The sequence below is a fragment of the Rattus rattus genome, chromosome 7, assembly GCF_011064425.1.
Source record: "Rattus rattus isolate New Zealand chromosome 7, Rrattus_CSIRO_v1, whole genome shotgun sequence".
In the NCBI taxonomy this organism is placed as follows: domain Eukaryota; kingdom Metazoa; phylum Chordata; class Mammalia; order Rodentia; family Muridae; genus Rattus; species Rattus rattus.
In genome coordinates this window covers 93,186,505-93,205,959 of record NC_046160.1, presented here as the reverse complement: position 1 = coordinate 93,205,959, position 19,455 = coordinate 93,186,505, and the positions used below count along the sequence as shown (strand labels likewise).

The 19,455-nt window shown below is 46.4% G+C and overlaps 2 protein-coding genes across 5 annotated transcripts in view; one reads left to right on the top strand and one right to left on the bottom strand.

Moving 5' to 3' along the window:
* The first annotated feature begins 2,722 nt into the window (after positions 1–2,722).
* On the top strand, positions 2,723–9,924 carry Pigh (phosphatidylinositol glycan anchor biosynthesis class H). The gene is made up of 4 exons (XM_032908014.1): positions 2,723–2,957; positions 6,524–6,733; positions 8,513–8,596; positions 9,591–9,924. The coding sequence occupies exons 1-4, from the start codon at positions 2,778–2,780 to the stop codon at positions 9,681–9,683; spliced, it is 567 nt and encodes a 188-aa protein (XP_032763905.1). The 5' UTR covers positions 2,723–2,777; the 3' UTR covers positions 9,684–9,924.
* Positions 9,925–10,530: 606 nt separating this feature from the next.
* Positions 10,531–19,455, bottom strand: part of Plekhh1 (pleckstrin homology, MyTH4 and FERM domain containing H1) — a 49,141-nt gene continuing 40,216 nt past the window's right edge. For 3 of the 4 annotated variants that reach the window (XM_032908012.1, XM_032908011.1, XM_032908010.1), the window contains exons 21-29: positions 19,024–19,201; positions 18,407–18,562; positions 17,352–17,452; positions 16,458–16,599; positions 15,461–15,603; positions 15,250–15,379; positions 13,380–13,469; positions 12,991–13,137; positions 10,531–12,678 (exon numbers count right to left, since the gene is read on the bottom strand). In XM_032908012.1, the coding sequence (XP_032763903.1) occupies positions 12,523–12,678; positions 12,991–13,137; positions 13,380–13,469; positions 15,250–15,379; positions 15,461–15,603; positions 16,458–16,599; positions 17,352–17,452; positions 18,407–18,562; positions 19,024–19,201 (1,243 nt within the window). In that variant the 3' untranslated portion in view covers positions 10,531–12,522. The remainder of the gene's footprint in view (positions 12,679–12,990; positions 13,138–13,379; positions 13,470–15,249; positions 15,380–15,460; positions 15,604–16,457; positions 16,600–17,351; positions 17,453–18,406; positions 18,563–19,023; positions 19,202–19,455) is intronic. The other variant, XM_032908013.1, reaches the window with a different exon arrangement.

Sequence of the window (19,455 nt, the reverse complement as noted above, 5' to 3'; positions counted from 1 at the left end):
TTTGTGATCACTGATCAGATGTAAGCTCTTAACTACTGCAGCAGTTATGCCTGTCCATCTGTCACCACGCTCCCTCCATGGTGGTCATGAACTTTAACCCTCTGGAGCTGTAAGCCCCAATTAAATACTTTCTTTTATAACTTGCCTTGCTCATGGTATTTCATCACAACAATAGAAAAGTAACTAGGATGCTTACATATATCTTAAAATGCAAAATTAAAGTGATTAGGACAATACCATCTTGTTCTGATCTTACCCTAGGCCCATTTTATGTTTGCTCCCTAAACATGTCATCTTTGCCTTGGCAAACACATTTAGGACCTGACCATGGTCCAAATGCATAACCTGAATGTATAACCCAAGCAATTGCTGCCAGTTCTCTGACCTACATTTGATGTCATCATGGGGCTTGCCTTTTAAAATGCTATGTATACCCCTTACTAAGAGTTTTTTTCTGAGGCCGCTCATGGTCACTGGCCAGTAAGGACTCTTAATTGGGCTTTATATACATGATAGCCTGTAACCTTTTCACATGGGCCATTAACATATGTCCAGTGTTTAGAAAAAACTGAGACTGAAGGATCACATTTGGAGACCAGGTTGGGCTATAGAGTGAAATCTTGTTGCAAAATACCCTTCCACCAAAATCAAATAGAATAAAAGCTATAAGACAGCATTCCTTTATAAACTTATTTATGTGAGTATTATTTATTAGCGTGGGTACAGCTGGTCAGAGGACACCTTGTGGGGGTTGGTTCTCTCCTTCCACCATGTAGGTTCCGTGGATCGAACTCAAGTCATTAGCCTTGGAGGCAGGTTGCTTTACGTGCAGAACCCCCTGGAAGGCTCCTAACACAGTATTCTCAGAACTATGAAATCTAAGTCTAAGCGAATACTAAAGCAAGAGCTCCATAAAAAAGATTTTAAGAACCCAGTCTGGGCCTGTGGAGTCGCCAGTGGAATTATTTGATGACATTTGCTCCTCCATTATTCATATTTATAGTGACTCAAGTTCTAAGAATAAGTTCAACAGTAGAAATAAATAATCACCCATCATCAGAAATAAGATTGCTTCTATGAACTGCCACAGTAGCGCTCCATCCATGCAAATACATGGTCTGGTTCTTTTAACCAAAACTTTAGAAAGTGTGGCAAAGAGGGTCTCGTAGTGGTTCCCCCAATTCTCTCTCCCCACTGAGTAAGTACGTGAAGAACCTGCCTGCCTCCATGTTAGGCTTGAAAGTCATCTTAAAGACAAACTAGGTTCATTCTTGTTTAGGGTGAAACCTGTTTCTCAAGGATTGAACTATGCCCCACCTGTAACCTTAGCTACAAATGGTTCTGTACTGCCTGTTCCAGGAATGTAATCATGTCTTTGTTTCGAAAAAGTTGTTTATAACCATCTTGCAACCTTTGTTTCAAAAGGTTATAAGACTACCTTGTGTGTCTTTATTCCAGAAGGGACTTACTTGCTATGCTTAGGTTCTGCTCCTGTAACCCTATTTTACCAGACAAAACCCCACTTGGAAACCTTCCTACCCCTGAGCTATAAAAGCCTGTCTTTACATCCAAAGTTGAACCCCATCTCAGGAGGAGGCAGCCTGTGTAGTGAATTTTAAAAGTTTCCTTTAATTTGGCCACGATGATTTGAGTGGTTGTCTTAGTCAGGGTTTCTATTCCTGCACAAACATCACCACCAAGAAGCAAGTTGGTGAGGAAAGGGTTTATTCAGCTTAACTTCCACATTGCTGTTCATCACCAAAGGAAGTCAGGACTGGAACTCAAGCAGGTCAGGAAGCAGGAGCTGATACAGAGGTCGTGAAGAAATGTTACTTACTGGCTTGCTTCCCCTGGCTTGCTCAGCTTGCTCTCTTATGGAACCCAGGACCACCAGCCCAGGGATGGCACCACCTACAATGGGCTGGGTCCTCCCCCTTGATCACTAGTGGAGAAAATGCCTTACAGCTGGGTCATGGAGACATTTCCTCAAGGGAGGCTCCTTTCTCTGTGATAACTTCAGCTTGTGTCAAGCTGACACATAAAACCAGTCAGTACAGTGGTGTTTTTTCTCCTGCCATCTTTAGGGTCAACATACTCTTGAATAGTTAAGCCATCTGTCCAACTCAAAACTGAATCTTCCGCCTACCTTCTTTCCCGGTATGCATTCTAGCCTCGCTAGTTTTTTGATTCCTGTGACTGAAACTGGTTCCAGCCTCCAAGCTTTGCTTTTTCCTGGTTCTTCTTTTTGGAGATTTTCTCCCCCAACTCCCCACCGAACAATGTAGCCCTTGTAGGTTTAGTGATGAAGACCTTTACTTAGTTGCCCAGTCCTTCTCACTGAAGCTCTGAACGTTTTTGTCAATAATACTATTAGGTTACGTCTATATCGTTTTTCCTACCAGAAAAGAAGCTATGTGGGGCCAGAAATCTTCAATACCTAAAATCCCTTCGCAGGGAAATGAATGCGTGAATGAATGAATGAATACACTTGCAGACAATTTTTTGTTGGTCATTCTGGCATAACAACATAAATGAGTCAGTCGAGTGAACAGAAATATTAATCTGTCCAAAACTGGTGCTGCGATTCTGGGGAGTTTTGGCTAAGGACGAACTGGCAGAACTAGTTCCAAGCCCCAGGCCGGCTCTCAGTGAGCGACTACGGCTGCGCGGAGCGTTTGGAGGGCCCGGTTGAGCCACTTCCGGAACGGTCGGGAGCCTGCGAGACTTCCAGCCTCCGTGTGGGCTAGAGCGGCACGACGGGCCGGCGTGTGCCTCCAATGGAGGACGAGAAGAGCTTCTCCGATATCTGCGGCGGCCGCCTTGCCCTGAGGCGCCGCTACTACTCACCGTACTGCCGCGAATTCGGCCTCAGCTCGGCTCGGCTGTCGCTGTGGTCGCTCACCGCTGTCACCTGTGCGGTGTGGCTGGCGGCCTACGGGCTCTTCACCCTGTGCGAGGTAAAGGCCGGCGCTCGGCCGGTGCAGGCTGCTTGGAAAGGTCTTGGGACTCACCTGTGGATCCGGGAGGGAGGGGACTCCCTGGATCAGGGATGCCGTTCCGCGGCCGGACTGCCTTCCCTCCCCAAGAAGTTTGTGCATCTAGACCTTCTACCACAATGGACCACTTGCCATGCTCATTCATGGAACATACCTCCTTAGAGAACTCAGAGCATCCTCCTCCATCACTCCTTACAGGCTAACACTGCCAACGGATAGCGGGTATACGACAGAATTCCAGAAAGGTTTATGCCTCCACAACTGTACACTATAATATCTCCTCCTAATATCTGTTTCTCAAGCCCACATCAACTACCTCCCCTCTCCCAACCCTTCCTCAATTTAAGTGCATTTTCTAAAGTGTTGCCAGATTTAAGACACGAGTGTTTTCTATGCTCAGTTTCCAGACTTTTTAATCTTTTTCTGAACCGCGTTCTATTATTATTATTATTATTATTATTATTATTATTATTATCATCATCATCATCATCATCATCATCATCAATAATTTCGGTAGGGTCTCAGTAAATGTAGTCTGACTGGCCTGGAAGCCTCCATGTAGAGCCTGCCTTTGCCTCCCAAAGGGGTGTGTCATCACACCTGGTCCAATCACTTTTATGCCATCCAAGTGCATGGCAGAGTATAATTAATAATGTGCATAGACATAGATGAAATTAAATCCCCTAACTTAGGGTCCGAGGAATGGCTCAGCAGGTAAAGGCACCTACTGCCAAACCGGACCACCTAAGGTGAATCCCCAGAACCCACATGATGGAAGGAAGGAACAGAGTCACAAAGTTGTCCTCTGACCTCTACACAGTCAATGGTATGGGCTGGTGTGGTGGGGCCACCTTTAATCCCAGCATTAGGGAAGCAGAGGAAGGAGCATCTCTGTGAATTCAGGGCTAGCTTGGTCTACATCAGTCTACATTATCAGCTCCAGAACAAACCAGAGCTACACAGTGAAACCCTGTCTCAAAAAACACACCAACCAAACACAAATAAACAGTATTTTAAAAAGACTCCTAATTTTTACCAATTCATATTTAAAAGTCTCCTCACAGGTCAGTTGAAGTTATTAAAGTGACGTAGCCCTTCCCCCAGATTTGTAAGATACTTGGATTTTTATTCTTTTGGGGGAGAAGGAGTCCTTCAACTGTGGCTTAACCTGACTCGGCTGAGTAGTGTGCCACCTTAGAATGTTGACCAGGAAAACAGACTTTGAGGCAGATTATCTTGACAGAGGCTGATGGGTAAAATCCCCTAAGCATTCACTGAGCTTCACCCTGACCCCCTCTGCTTTGATCAGTTTTGTTAACATTATTCCAGTCTGCAGTATATTAGCCCTTTGAGCAGAGTGTACCCATCAGCGTGTACCATCTTCTCTGCACCAGTTGGGTCCTGCTTCCTTGGAAGTCTTCATGGACCAGCTGTGTGCTTTGATCTGTCTCTCTGTCCCCTCATTTCTTCTCCCCCTCCTCCCCACCCTCCTTCCCTCTCCCCTTTCTCCTCCATTTGACTCTTAACAGTCAGTAACACAGTATTCTAGCCTTTTTTTCCCTATCAATCTTGCATCTAATAAACCTTGGCTTTCTTCCATAGTGCTTATTCAGTTTGGATTGCTTACAAGACACTGCCCCACACCTGAAGTTAATTAGCTGAAAGGAGATGTTTCTGGGTCATCAGAGGCCCAGTTCTGACTCCTATTTACCAGCCAGAAATAATTATCTGAACAGAAGTCAGCAAGCTTTTTCTTCAAAAGGCCAAATTAATATCTTAGGCTTTGTGGATCTCGGTCCCATATTCTTTTGTCCTTGTGTTATGTATATGGGTGTCTTGCCTGTATATTTGTCTGTGCAGCACATACATGCCTGGTGCCCAAGGAAGTGAGAAGAGGGTATCAGGTCACCTGGAACTGGAGGTATGGACAGTTGTGAACTTCCACGTGGGTGCTAGAATTTGAACCCAGGACCTCAGGAAGAACGGCCAGTGCTCTTAACCGCTGAGCCATCTCTCTGGCCTGTTGTTTGTTTGTTTTGAGACAGGGTCTCACTGTGTGGCCTGTGTAGCCTTGTCTGGCCTGGAGCTCAGGGTATAGTCCAGATCCACCTGCCTCTGCCTCCTGGGTGCTTGCAGTAATGTGAACCACTGCACCTGCTTCTTGTTGTTCTCCGGTTAACCCTGAAAAGTGTTAAAGACCATTCTCTGCTCAGAGTGGGAGAGCAGAGGTGTGTGGTTGACTCACTTGTTAGGATTCGTGGTTTGTTTTTTGTTGTTTTTGCTTTGGTGTTTGTTTGTTTTTAAAGATTTATTTAAAGATTTATTTATTTATTTTATGTATGTGAGTACACTGTAAGCTGAAATAAACCCTCTCCTCCTCATGTTGCTTTTGGTCATGGTGTTCTGTCACAGGAATAGGAACCTGAGACACTAGGTCTGTGATTCCCTTTTCTTGTGGAGAGTCAGAGGAGTAAAAAGGTGCAAGAGACCAGATAAAAGAAACAAAACAAAACATCCCACGGTTCAGTTCAGAAGTGTTAAAAGGTTATAAATGTGCCTTAGACACAAGGGCATATGTAGCTCTGTGTGTGTGTGTGTGTGTGTGTGTGCACGTGCACGATCAAACAAGACTTTGTTCATGCTAGACAAATGCTCTACCACTAAGGTACATCTTCAGTCTACCTAACACTTTTTACCCCTTAACATTCATTTTAGTCACAGCTGTAGCCCAGAACGAAAGGAGATCAAAATGATAAGGGGCTTTATTAACGCAGAAAGAATTGAGGTTCAAAGATTGCAGAGTTCAAGTGAAAGTCTTCTTGGCCCTGGCTCCTCTCACACGGTGAGAACTTAGCTGTCTTTGTGGCAGACCACACCCATCAGAAAGCACTAACCACTAATAAATGACCTCTGCACCGCTGTATATGCTATTCCTGTGTGCTTTAATCTTAACCCCCCATTTCCTTTCTCCAGTGTTCCTCCTATTAACCTTTAAGAACATAATTGATATATCGGCCTCTTCTGTAGTCCTCTGGCCTGCATGTCTCCTTGCAGCATGTGACCACTCCTGATCCAATCACAATTCATTCCAAGTTCTATTAGAAAAAAACAAGTGGCTATTTAATCACTCAAGGAATAGTATCTGCTACTGTGCTAAGCACTCCATTGTTGCTCTGTCTGTAATTCTGTGCTCCATGTTTTGCAGGGGGGAGTATGAGAGGGAGGGAGCATCCGGCCTTTAAATCGTAATTTGGGGAAGAAAATTTTCTGATGGATGTGATGGCTGGGAGCTTCCTGGACCTATTCAGTAGTAGTCTGGATCCCTTTTACGACGTGCCTCTCTCACACTTTAGGAGCTCAAGTGAAGATAATGCCCCCTTCATGCATGTTCCCTCATCTGTTCTCCTCACAGAATAGCCATCCAGCAGAGGCCTTTCCCCTCACTGTCCAGTTAACTTGCTGAATAGCATAGGCATACGCAGAGGAGATTTGGTGACCTCACTGCCTGTGTCTGGCTCTCTCTTCAGAACAGCATGATCCTCTCTGCCGCCATCTTCATCACCATCTTAGGCCTGCTTGGTTACCTCCATTTTGTGAAGATTGATCAGGAGACTCTATTAATCATCGACTCACTTGGCATCCAGATGACTTCTTCCTATGCATCAGGCAAAGAAAGTACCACCTTCATAGAGATGAACAAGGTCAAGGATATTATCATTAATGAGGCTATTTACATGGTAAGTGTCCAGAGGAGGCAGTCAGCCCATGGGGTGTGCTGCGAGCTAAATGGAGTCCTAATAAAAAAACAGTCGTTGTCACAGAACTAAACTTTCGGTGCCTCTGTTCCAATACAGGTAGGTTTTGGCTGGCATGCCTGTGAACTGTAGAAAAGAAACTTACATTGAAGTTTCTTATAGTCATGCTTTCCTCAGTGATGGGGTATGTTGCAAGGAATGCGTTGTTGACGAGTTTGCTGGTTGTACAGACATCACAGCACACCCTTAGGCTTAGATGGCACAGTTTAATCACTCAGACATCCCACTGATGGTGTGTAATAAACACGAGATGCTTGAGGTTGCTGCCAAGTGTAACACTGCTGCTGCTTTGCTTGAGTCAGGGTCTCATTGTATGGTTACGCTGGCATTGAACTTCCCATCCTCCTGCAGCTAATCTCGCTTTGCTTGTTAATTTAAGTTCTTTTGGTTTTGTTTCTGTTTATGCATGCGTGTCTGTATGTATATCCTGCTGAGGCCAGAAGAGGATGTCAGAGCCCTGAAAATGGTGTCACAGGTGGCTGTGAGCTGCCCTGCATGGGTGCTGGGCACTGACTCCAGGCCGGTGGGAGAACGGCGAGCACTCTGACCTGGCGAGCCGTCTCCTTAGCTGCCCACCTCCTCTCACTCTGTAAACCAGGCTGGTCTCAAACTCAGAGATCTACCTGCTCCTGCCGCCTGAGTGCTGGGATTATGTCACCATGCCTGGCTACCAGGCTTTTCTCTTTCAAGTAGGAGTACACGCCTACTTAAAACACATAGCAGATATGTAAAGCATGACTGTTTTGGAGGAGTAGCAGGCTGTCATGGATACAGTCACCATTTCACTGTTTGCCTTGCAGCTCAGACATGTTTGTTTACTTGTTGCTTTCTTCCTCCAGGGCACGAGGGCTTACTGTGTTGCCCAGGTCCAACCTAGTCTCAAGCAGCACCTGCCTTGGTCCTATGAACTTCTGGTTCACAGGAACATACGTTTTTTTGTTTGTTTGTTTGTTTTTTGGAGGGGGGGTGATCTATTAAAGGACAAAATAGAGGTAAATGCATACATGAAATTGTGAAGGAAGAGAGAAAGCTAATTGCTGTTCTAGTTTCGACTCCATCTTGTTTTTTCTTGTTTTGTAGTGGATACGTGGCATAAAAGTGTAGTTGATAAAGTATAACCCCTAAGTGAGGCCCCGCGGCTTCAGAGTGGCCATTCCGACTGGATAGTTTGAGTAGCTACCTTAATCTAGCTCTGATGTGTCTATTTGTGAGCACATTACAACACAGTGATCTCTTGCTGCCATGGTGGCTCATGCCTTTCATCCTAGCACTTGGGAGGCAGAGGCAGAGGCAGGTAGAGCTCTCTTAATGAGTCCAGCCTGGTCTACAAAGGGAGTTCCAGGCTAGCCAGGACTACTTCATTAGACCCTGTCTCAAGAAAAACAAAAATATTTTTTATATATAAAATAAGAAATGAAAGTTCCTTTTTTTTTCCAGTCAGGGTTTTACTGTGAAGCCCTGGCTATCGTGGAACTCACAGAGATCCCCCTGCCTTTGCCTCCCAAGTGCTAGGATTAAAGGTGTGTGCCGCCACCACCATGCCCCCCATTGCAAAAATATACTTTTCTTCTGTTTCAGAAGTTGTCAGATATTTTACTACACAAGAGATACTTTACGAAAAGGACTCTTTAGTCTGCCTCTGAAGAAAAAAGGAACAAGATGAGTTTCACTGAGGTCTCTGTCTGGTTTCTTTTCTTACAGCAGAAGGTCATTTACTACCTCTGCATTTTACTGAAGGATCCAGGGAAACCACATGAGATATCCCAAGTAGTGCCTGTCTTCCAGGTGAGTACCATGCTCTCCCTTTCTCCCGAAAGCCTGCCTTTTCTTTCTGCTTACCCTTAAGTCAGTGCAGTAGGACACGAACTTTTATTGTCAGAGTACTGGCAATGTCTGACAACCAATTTGAGTAAAAGGATTTTTTTTAGATTTTAGAGAAGACAGTTCCCAATCATATAACCACTTCTACCTACAAATCACATTCTTGTACTTCAGGTCTGTTCACCTATAATTTTACCTTGATATCTTAAGGTTGAGGGTAATATAAATAATGTCTTGTCTGTCACAGCAATTATACTTAAAAGTATCAGCTTACTTAGCTGTGTTATTGATAGGTTTTAAATAATGTCTAGATTATCTTGTTTTGATCTTTCAATGAAAACCACTATGGTGAAACATGTAAACTATCAATCTTCTCTGCTCAGTGATAGAACCTAGAGATCAGTTATGTATTTGTAATAATTTTGGGTTATTTTGCATAGTAAACATTTATTAAATGGACATTCATACAGTTTTCCTATTCTGTGGGTTGTCTTTTAATTTTAGTTGCATTACATTTTATAATACAAGATCTTTTCAGAATGTACATCTTGTCTCTGATGCTTCTTTCACAACTTGTAACATTTTCTGAGATGATCTGTCTCACTGTCATTTGGTTGCATGCTTGTAATCCCAGCATTCAGGAGGCAGAGGCAGCCTGATCTGCAAAATAAGTTACAGGACAGCCAGGGCTACACAGAGAAACCCTGCCTAGAAACCAAACCAAACCACACCAAAACCTCTTTTTATCTCCCCCTTCTCCCCTGCACACCCACACCCCCACACAAAGGCCGGATTTAGAGACCTCCCAGCAGGGTCCTCATCCGCTCGCCCGCCCGCCCGCCCTTGTGTCTCTGAGCTCACAGCTGACATTTAGAGCTGTGGTGTCTGAGAGGTCGAGGGTGCAGGTGCATTCTTCTCACACTCCCCTTGACTCTGCATCTCTCCCCTTGGAATCCAGAGCGCCAAGCCCCGGTTGGACTGCTTGATTGAAATCTACAGAAGCTGCCAGGAGATTCTGGCACACCAGAAAGCCATGCCAACAAGCCTATGACTCTCAGCATTCAATGGCCAGTATCTTTATGGAGAGGACTCAACCACAGTAGCTGGTTTACTCTCTGTACTGTCAAAACCATTGGACAGACACGGTCCTGGGAATCAAAACGAGGAGATCTCAGAACCACAGAAGAGGGGCTGGAACTTGATTCATGTTCATGATGTGTGTGTCATAATGTTCCTGGTATAGGTTTTATCTATATTACTGATCAAGGGGAGACCTTAAGGATTTTGACTTGTCAAAAAAGAAGGCCAGTCGGGGTTGGGGATTTAGCTCAGTGGTAGAGCGCTTGCCTAGGAAGCGCAAGGCCCTGGGTTCGGTCCCCAGCTCCAAAAAAAGAAAAAAAAAAAAAAAAAAAAAAAAAAAAAAAAAAAAAAAAAGAAGGCCAGTCATAGTGGCACATGCCTTTAGTCCCAGCATTCAAGAGGCAGAAGCAGGTGATCTCTCGGGTTTAAGGCCGTTCTGGGTTACATAGTGAGGATTCCCCCACCCCCAAAAAAGTATTGTCCAAAAAGAAAATTTTAAGTACCTTCATGTTTGTGTTAAAATCTGTGGAGTATTAAGATGTACCAGATTTCACAAGAAAAATATAATTCCATCTGTATAGACTCTTATTGAAAAGTTAGGGAAAAATAAGTCACGTTTTTATGTATGAATTAGCAGGAATAAACTGCCTTACAAAGGGCTAGTCTCTGTGATCTGTGCAGGACGGTGACTCCTTAATCCACAGTTTAGCTAGGAATGGTGTGGATGCCTGTAATGAAAGTTTGAGGCCAGCCTGGGCTACATGATGAGACACTGTCTCAAACCCAAGATAATAAACATGCACAACACACAGTCATGGTCTGGTGCACTGACAGCTTTTTATTGACAGACATAATACACAGCATTTCAGCCATGGGTGTCAAGCATATTAGTACCTTTCTGTTACTTTAATATTTTCTATTGCTCAAAAGCTGCTTGGCTAAGAGGGCTTAGATGAAAAATGAGAGATTGCATGTTGGTTCCCAGACTTGAGACTGTCACATTAAAGGATGAAGAAGCCAGTTTACAGAAGCCTTTGTTTCAAAGGTGGTTCCTTAGATTCTAAAGATCAGGAAGGAGAAAAGGAGCTGGACTAGGCGGCATTTGCCTTTAATCTCAGCACCTGGGAGGCAGAGGCAGAGGCAGGTAGATCTCTGAGTTTTAGGCTAGCCTGGTCTACATAGGGAGTTCCAGGACAGCTAAGGCTGCACAGTGAAACCCTGTCTCAAAGAGAGCAAGAGAGAAGGGGGGACTAGGGGGGTGGGGAGGGGAGCAGCAACAGATCTGACCTTCAAGTCTCTGACCTTCAAGTCTAGTACAAATAGTTGCATTAGCTGGAATTCTGTTTACAAAGCACAAACAACCTAAGAGCAGACTGCATCCTTACTGGCTTCAAGGCCCTTGGATGTAAACCTAGAACTGAATTCTCTGCCTTTCAGCCAGCCTTGTCCAGGAGCCTATAGTGATGTGACTTGAGGTAGACCTGTCTCCACTACAGCCCCAAATTCTGGGGTGGGAGTTGGGGTGCAAACAGAAGTGGTTATAAAGCTGCCTGGCTTTCGAGCCACGCTCCTTTAAGAGGCAGACTCTTGTGCCCTTTTAAAGTCAGGCTTGTCAGTTCAAAGGATGAAAGACTACAGCAGCTGAGGCATTCGGACAAACTGATTTTTGGCCTTGCAGTTTCTTGTGGTGTACAACACACATTGTTGGGTTAAAGGCTTATTTCTTGATATTCTTCCTATTCCCTAGTCCATGTTACTGAAAAATGATAAACTGTCTGAAAGCTATACAATAAAGCTTATTTTTTTATATGTTGGAAAACCAATGTATGAACTTTTTTTTTTATTTTATGGGGAGGTAAAATAAAGATCATCTTCATCAAAATCAGCTAGGTTTGAGTTGAGAGGGGTTAGAATATTCTCAGGAAGGCAAAGTTGGAAGAAACTTCTGTTTCCACATGTTACTAGGGCAGATATCATATACATGCCCCGTGCTTCCAAATGATTTCAAGAAGCCATCTACCAAAAGTCTTGGTGAGCAATCCAGGCCTTCCAATAATGGAAGGGTCTTTATTGTTCCTGATACCTTGTTTCTGGTGGCCTCTGAGAGCAGCAACAAGCAAAATTCATGTGCGGGGAGACGATGACCACCTTGTCCTTCAGGAGTGAGCACAGCCGTCACTGAGCTTTGCTGAGCCTTAAAATGACACAGGAAGGGTGTGGCTCTGTCCCTGCCTGTGCTAGTCCAGTGTGAGAGAGAGGGCTTTACTCTTAACAGAACACTGTGCTGTCCTGAAAATATTAGAGCTGCTGCCCCAGTGTTTTTCCCATTTGGGAAAGAAATTCAATTTTAGAGATTTGTAGGCTTTTGCCAGAGTTTAGATGAATTAGGAACTTTAGTCCTATTTTATTCAGGGATGTTCAGAAAACTTCAAGTATAAGTCCCCACGTAAAGACCATGTACAATATAAAAAGATGAGCTTCCCTGAGTATCAGTGCAGAAGCCCCAAATACAGTACCATTGCCCTGGTAACTGCGGGCCATCCCTGTCTTAATCTAGAATCAGGTAGCATCCGGAGTCAGTATTCTTGTTAAAGAAATAGTGGTTTTGATGTTGGGTCTGAATCTTAAAACATTAGGCCTTGAAAGATAAGGCACCTAACGGTCACAAAGGTTTCAAGAGACCCTGAAATTTACATTTCACAGAACAGTTTGAGGAGGGGCCATTAGACCCATCACAGTAGTATGCTCCAGGATATAATCTAATCCCAGAGGCACCAGTGGTGGTTTAAGGGTATGGGAAGGAGAAACGTTCACAGCAAAGCTGACCCCTTAGTGCAGGAAACAGAAGCAAAAAACTGTCCATCCAGGTCTCTGGGCTGGCGGGCTGCAGGGAGCTTGGCTGATAGGTTCACAGTTGCAGAACAGTGGTTCATGTAGCTGGCCATCACTAAGGTAGTGTCTGTAATCTAAGGAGATCAGGAAAGTGAAGGATTAAACTAGCTTTATCTTGAATGCTGGTTTTTCACTGGCTCTAACATTGAGTACCTGGGCTTTAGTTGCTGTTGGCCTAGAGAGTCTGAGATGCACGGTACTCTCCTGAGGCCAGGAGGGACAGCAGTGGCTGGATCAGATAGTTCCCACAAGTCCAGCTCAGTAGAAAGATGGATATGCTATTCCACCCGAACCCTCAGGGATGCTGTCCAGAGTTTTCTAAGTATCAAGCTTACATCACACCACACCAGGCCAGAGCAAACTGTTACAGTAGCTGTCAGACCCACCTTGGGAGCAGGCATTCGGAAGGTCAGCTTGTCAATACGGGTTTTTCCAGAGTTCTGGTCTGGAAGGGATCTAATTACAAGCATGAAGTCATCCCTGCAGCCACCGAATGTTGTCACTGAAGAGTAGGGATAAGTGATGTTCACCTGCTGTGGGAGGAGCCAGTCCAGTTCAGGGGAAACTGTTTCTTTTAGACACAGGGAAGGAGAACCCCAAGGTGATGATAATTTAGAGAGCTAAATGTTGATGTATGTAAGTTGTGCTCAGACTATAAGACAGCACTACTCGGCAGGAGCCAAAGAGAGGAACCATGGCCACGTAGTTCAGACCTCTGACCAGAGTAGAGAGCTTAAGACTAAAAAGGATTAGAACCAGCCCTTTCCTCTCATACCATAGTGCGGTGGTCCAGGATACTAACACCATCCTCATTCACAGCAATCCACACCGGAGTGTTCTCCTTAGAAGACGACGGCTGGGCAGGCTGCAGAAAAAGCGTGTCAGACCCACCCACAGTTAGAGATTCTGAATGTAAGCACACTCTGAGGAAGAGGGGTCCACCGAGAGTCTGATGGACAGTCCTGTCATGGTGGAAAACACAGAAAAGTGCATTTCTGTAGCATCAGGGATTGGCAGGAGGCATTGGCCTTGGGTCTCTGCCACCCAACATCGAAAAGGTGGAAGGAGTCACACCTGTCAGAACAGGATGGAGAGCTCTGTGGTCGGAAGGCCAGCTGAACTAGGGGCTGGGTGTGTAGCTTAGTTGGTAGGTATTTTCTCCTGTACCTCAAACTCTCACAAGCAAATACATCTTGCTTTAACCAACTTCCTATGAACTATAAAAGAAAGGATGACAAGAATTCAGTGAGATGGGCCTTAGGTCCTTTCAGTGAGTTTGTGACTATTTGGTAGCCATTTCCTGGGTGTTTCTGTCAGGGCTACAGTGAGGTACTCCAGAAGGTCTCTCTGCTACCCAAGAGCCTGGGGGAAGGAGACAAACTGAGACCCTTGTGTGAAGCTTTCCCAGCTTTCCAGGCCAGCGACTTTCTACTAGAGTAGTACTGCACTTTTACTTCACCACCACCTCCATCCCGCTCCCCCTCCTCCCTCCTTCCCCTTCCCCCTCCCTCCCTCCCACCTCCATTCCCTCCTCCCCCCCTCCCCTTCCCCTGTTCATCCCCCCCCCCATACTCTTGATTGAAGGTACAGCTTAGGGGCAGAAAGTATTCATGTGCAAAGTCCCCAGCATATTCTCAAAATTAAACACAGGCTAATGGTGCTAAGACTGAAGACAGGAGCATGAGAATGAAGAACACGTTGTGACTGTGCCCAACACCTCCACTGCTCTGTTCCCTCAAGTTAGAAAGCCTCTTGAAAGCAAGGGGCTGATTTGTTCATTTCTTTAAAAACATTTTTTTAAATTTACTTTTAATGTGTAGGTTGTTTTGCCTGCATGTGTGTCTGAGTATCACGTGTGTGCCTGTATCCAAGGAGACCAGAAGAGGACACTGGATCGCCTCTGACTGGAATTACAGATGGCTGTGAGCCACCACATGGGTGCTAGGAATCAAACCCAGGTCCCATGGAAAGCAGCAAGTGCTCACCTGCTGAGCCTTCTTCCCAGCCTTCTATAACTCAACAGCTGGAATAGAAATACCATGCTTTCAACAGCCTATCTATCTCTGCTAGATAGATGACTGAACGTCCATTTTCTTACTTGTAGCTTCAGTGATCAGGATCTGGTTCCAGTCTCAATGTCTGATTATGATGTCTGGTCACAGGTAATGTCTGTGATTAACTGTAGAGTCCATGCATACCAGACACCTACTGATGGAAACCTCCAACTGAAATTACTGTTTGCCTCCTGGCCTTCAGTGCAGAGGTGAAAATAACTACTGTCTGCATAGTCTGATTCCCTTGGGTGGTCCATGTCTGTCTACCTCTGAGCTTTTGGGTAGCGAGGCAAGATGAGTTTGTTTGGGTCACACATTGTCTTTTCAGTCTGAATCTTCATGTGTGAATTAGTTGAACTTGTCTTTGCAGGAGAAGCACTGGCAAGCCCGTAAAGGAAAGCAAGTCAGAGAAGATAAACAATGAGTGATAACTCAACTGTGGACCATGGTCTGGTCAGAAATGGACAAGGAGACAGTGAGGAGGAGGGGGCTGCAGACTGGACCAATGGGCTTATGACCAGACAGAGGGGAGAGAAGCTCCAGGGAAAACAGCATCTGAGGGTCTGGGTAATTCCTTTTCCTGTCACTCACCTGAGCAGCAAAGAGCTTAGCACCAAAGAGAGGCCATTTCCGAGCCACAGTCAGGTAGATGCGGATGCACTCAGGAGGGGAGCAGCCTTGTAATGCTGCCCACTTGGTGGCCATCATGTCTGCCAGGTGCCTGGAGAAAGACATGCTAGTGAAGTGCCTGCCTGTTTTCATCACAGCTCCCAGGCTTCCCCACAGGCTTCCTCTAGCCTACCTCAGCTGCTCAGGGGGTGCTCCATTTCGATAGCGCCTTGGGTAAAACCTGTCAAGGACCTGCTGGAGGAGATGCTGGGCTTTGGCCGGAGGTGTACCCCCAGGGCCTGGCAGCGTAGGTTTCTCCAAGTCCCCATACTCCACCTGAGGTGGAAAGAGATGGCAGTCATGAGTCTGGGTGGTTGTGCTGTTCGAGAAGTGGACAAGCCCCTTACCGCATCACTGCCTTATCAGATAACAATGACAAGAATTAACCCCATGTTTCATAGACATTAGAGAACCATCCTGAAGGTCCTAGAAGATGGAAGGGCTTACAGACTAGAGGACAGAAGAGGGCTTGGTGTCACCGGCTGAGGCATCAGCCCCTTGAACTTTGTTCAAGTTATTTAAACTCTGAATGTCAACCCTGTCCTAAGTGGGGATGGAAAGTACGCAGATACATCTGGACTGCTGCTTGTGACTTGCTGCAGACAATTCACACTGATGACTATAACTATGAAGACCACCGTGCAGCCCAGGCTGGCCTGCCACCCGGACTGGCCCTGACCTTGTGCCAACTCTGCCTTAGCTCTCCAAATGCTGGGATTATAGGTGTGTGCCACCACACCTGACTGCATCCGTAGGAGCCATGGATACCCCTGGCAGAGAGCCTTCTTCTATTTGAAAGACGAAGGGGACCCATTCAAACACGTGCCCGTGCATTGTGGGACATACTCTGCTCAAGCACATACCCTGGATGGCGGCAGGAAGGGGGTTGTGTTCTTCAAATACACAGAAATAAACTGAAGCACCAAAGCAACTTGACCAAGCTCTCATATTGGAGGGAGGCCGGGACATAAGCCCAGGCTTTCAGTTCCCTGTTGTCTCCCCTGCACACAGCATCCGTGTGCAGTGAGTAAGGAGGTCACTGCCTCCGTACAACAGAGCCCCTCCCTGCTGCCCCAGGATCTGCAGTCTTCCATCAGGTTTCATGGTGTTTTCAACAGGAAGAAACCTACCTGCGCCATCAAGGCAGCCATTTCGAGGGCCAGTTCCTTGGTGACTGGAAATCTTCCTGCCACTATCTCGCCACTGGTTTGGAAGGCAAGTAGCAGCCGCTCTCTCTCTGTCTCCCCTTTTACTTGACTTCGAAAGTATAGCCTATAGTGCAGACAGTGAAAACCAGATGTCAGCTGGCACCCTGAACAAAAATAAGGCTTTCCCTGGCTCTTTCTCGTGACCCTCAAGTGAGGGTAACCGTTTACACCGTTTGTAAGCCTCTTTTCTACTACCCACGAAATCTGTAGCCAAGCCTAACCTAGGTGTGGGCATGCGGGTCTCACGCAGGGAACAGGTGGTTAGTCCTGAACACACCACCACTACACATGGACTTTGCATGAAGATTATGGTGCCTAGAAACACAGTTTATTAGCGGTCTGGATGAACTGAGACTCCCAAGAGACTAATGGAAAGTATTTGCCTAGAGGCATACTGGGACAAATTTCTCTTACTTAAATTGGTAGAAAGTACCTGTGTGTGTCCTGAAGTTGATATGCAGGAAATGTTTATTCCTTAGCTTTTTTTTTTTTTTTTTTTTGGTTCTTTTTTTTTTTTTTTTTTCGGAGCTGGGACCCAACCCAGGGCCTTTGCGCTTCCTAGGCAAGCGCTCTACCACTGAGCTAAATCCCCAGCCCTCCTTAGCTTTAAATATTTGGTGCTTATTCAAATCTGTACTCTCAGAGGGTAATGTACAGCATCCCATGGCCTCAGTATGCTTTTGTGGCATGTATGCATACATACCGTGTGCACATGGCAGTCTAGAGAGTGCCAACAGAACACCTGCCCTGTCACCATCTCCTGAGGGAGCGATCAGAAGCCCTCATGCCCACCCCACCCTCAGCAGCTCTCAGGACCTGTTCTTGTACATCAGCTTCACAACTCGTGTCCCACCCTCAGACTTTCCGGGATGCAGCTCCTTCAGCGTTTGCTCCCACTTGGAGATGGCATCACAGATCTTAAAGAGGAAAAGAGGAATGTCAGCAAGGCCCCCGGGGCTGGGGTGGGGATAAGGTACGGCCAAGCTGAGTGACCTCTGCTTTAGAAGCTTGCCCTGTGAGGTCTCAGGCTGCAAGGATGGGAAGTGCCTACCAATTCCCTTTCAGATGAGGAGCTGGAGAGCACCATGGATGTAGTTAGCACTGCAAGAAATGATCGCTGCCACACTGGCTTTGTGAAGGCTGGCATCTGAGGGACCAGACTGGGCAGGCCCCAGTCAAGTCCATGGCATCGTGGCTCCATTTTTATTTCACTCACCACATTTCCCTTTCAATAAATACACCCAGAGCCTGCTCTGACCAAAGCCTCACAGATACCCATACATTTACTAGGAGGGTATGTGGCAGTGTTTTCATGCACTGTTAAAGACTAGCCCTTTGTTCCAGGATAACAAAGAAAGCAGATGCTGGAGCCAGATGCGCCCAAAAATTCCCACAAACACTTAACACCCAGACCACTGAATAGACCAACTGTCTTTCAAAAACTTCCCCCCAAGAGGTGCCATGAGGACCCTGCCCTAAACTCAGCATCCATGAGCATCTGTCTGTAAGCATGGGCAGACAGAGGAAAAGCTAGGTGATAGTCCCACCCCTGGAGGTCAGCACAGCTGCTGACCTAAGAGGGCAGACAGCATGGGGACAGCTTGGCCGAGCTCCCTCATCTTTACCCTGGGCTAAGAGGCTCTGCCCCGGATGCTGTACAGTCCTGTGAGGGAGACAGGACTGGGAGGATTTGTCTCCAGGGTCGAGGCCTGCATAGATAATACATTTTAGGATGTCACTGAGATGCTGGCCTGGAGATAGCATCTTGGTTTCAGTGCCACTCAGGGCTCTGAAGAGTTAGGCGCGCACGCGGGACGGGCTCTGACCCACCACCTGTATCTCTGAGCTAAGAGGAAGAGTGGGATGTTTACCTTGACACGCCCTTGGAGACAGTGCTCCAGGTCCCTGCCCGAAGGATCGTCTGTGAAGAGGGCAAAGCCAGACTGGGACGGCTTTCTCATGCCTGTCTCCTGGTTCAGCCGCTGCAGGAACTCATCAACTGTGGAGGAGCCATCAAAGCCAACCACCTGGGGATGGGGAGAGGAACCCTGAACCAGCAAACCTCCTGAGGAACTGTCACAGGGGATCACGGGAGGGTCTGAACACAGCGTGGAGAGGTACAAGGGTGAGGGCAGGATGTCAAAGCCACATCCCATTCAGAAGAACCTGAGCCTGCCCACTAAACTGGAACTGGACAAGGCCTAGTTACTCTTTTGTAGTCAATATTCTGGGAGTTTTATCTCAGCTTTTCTGGTCCAATGTCTCAGCTTCCCTGTTCCCATGATGGGTTCAGGAGACCTACCTGTAAGGCACCAAGTAGTTCCATATTTGGATTCAAACTCGTTTCTCCTTTCATACACTACGAATGCCATCCCCACCTCGAATCTAGGCTAAATCTGAAAGCCTACAAGGTTTAGCAGCAGCCAGAAGTGTTCTCTGGACAGTGATATGGACAGACCTGGGACAGGCGCGTGCTCAACCTCCTCACCTGGTAAGTCCCATTGGCAAAGTGCACAGGGATGCTGAAGGGCAAGGAGTGGTGGAAGGGGTTCCGAAGCAAGATGGACACCACTTCCATCCGCGATGGCCTGGCCTCCCGTTCTCCTGTCTGCAGGGTTCGCTCCACGGCTCGCTGGCAGTATATGGCATACTGACCAGTTTCACTTCTGAAAACAGAAGGAAATATTGGGAATCCCTTCCTCTTGGCACTGAGCCAGGATAAAGGCTAACTGGACTGGTTGTGTGGACCTGAAACCTAGCATGGGATGTCACTACATTTTTATTTGGGGAGGGAGTGCACTTGTGGAGGTTAGAGGATAACTTGTGGGAGCTGTTCTCTCCTACCGTGTGGGTCCTGGGAGTTGTCAGCCTTGGCAGCAAATCTCCTTTACCTACTGAGCCCCTCACCTGGTGCATTTGT

Excerpts from the sequence above, each read along its gene's own strand:
- Pigh (XM_032908014.1), top strand. The coding sequence starts at position 2,778 with ATGGAGGACGAGAAGAGCTTCTCCGATATCTGCGGCGGCCGCCTTGCC. Across the intron at positions 2,958-6,523 it reads GGCTCTTCACCCTGTGCGAG|AACAGCATGATCCTCTCTGC; the intron begins GTAAAGGCCGGC and ends CTCTCTCTTCAG. Across the intron at positions 6,734-8,512 it reads TTAATGAGGCTATTTACATG|CAGAAGGTCATTTACTACCT; the intron begins GTAAGTGTCCAG and ends CTTTTCTTACAG.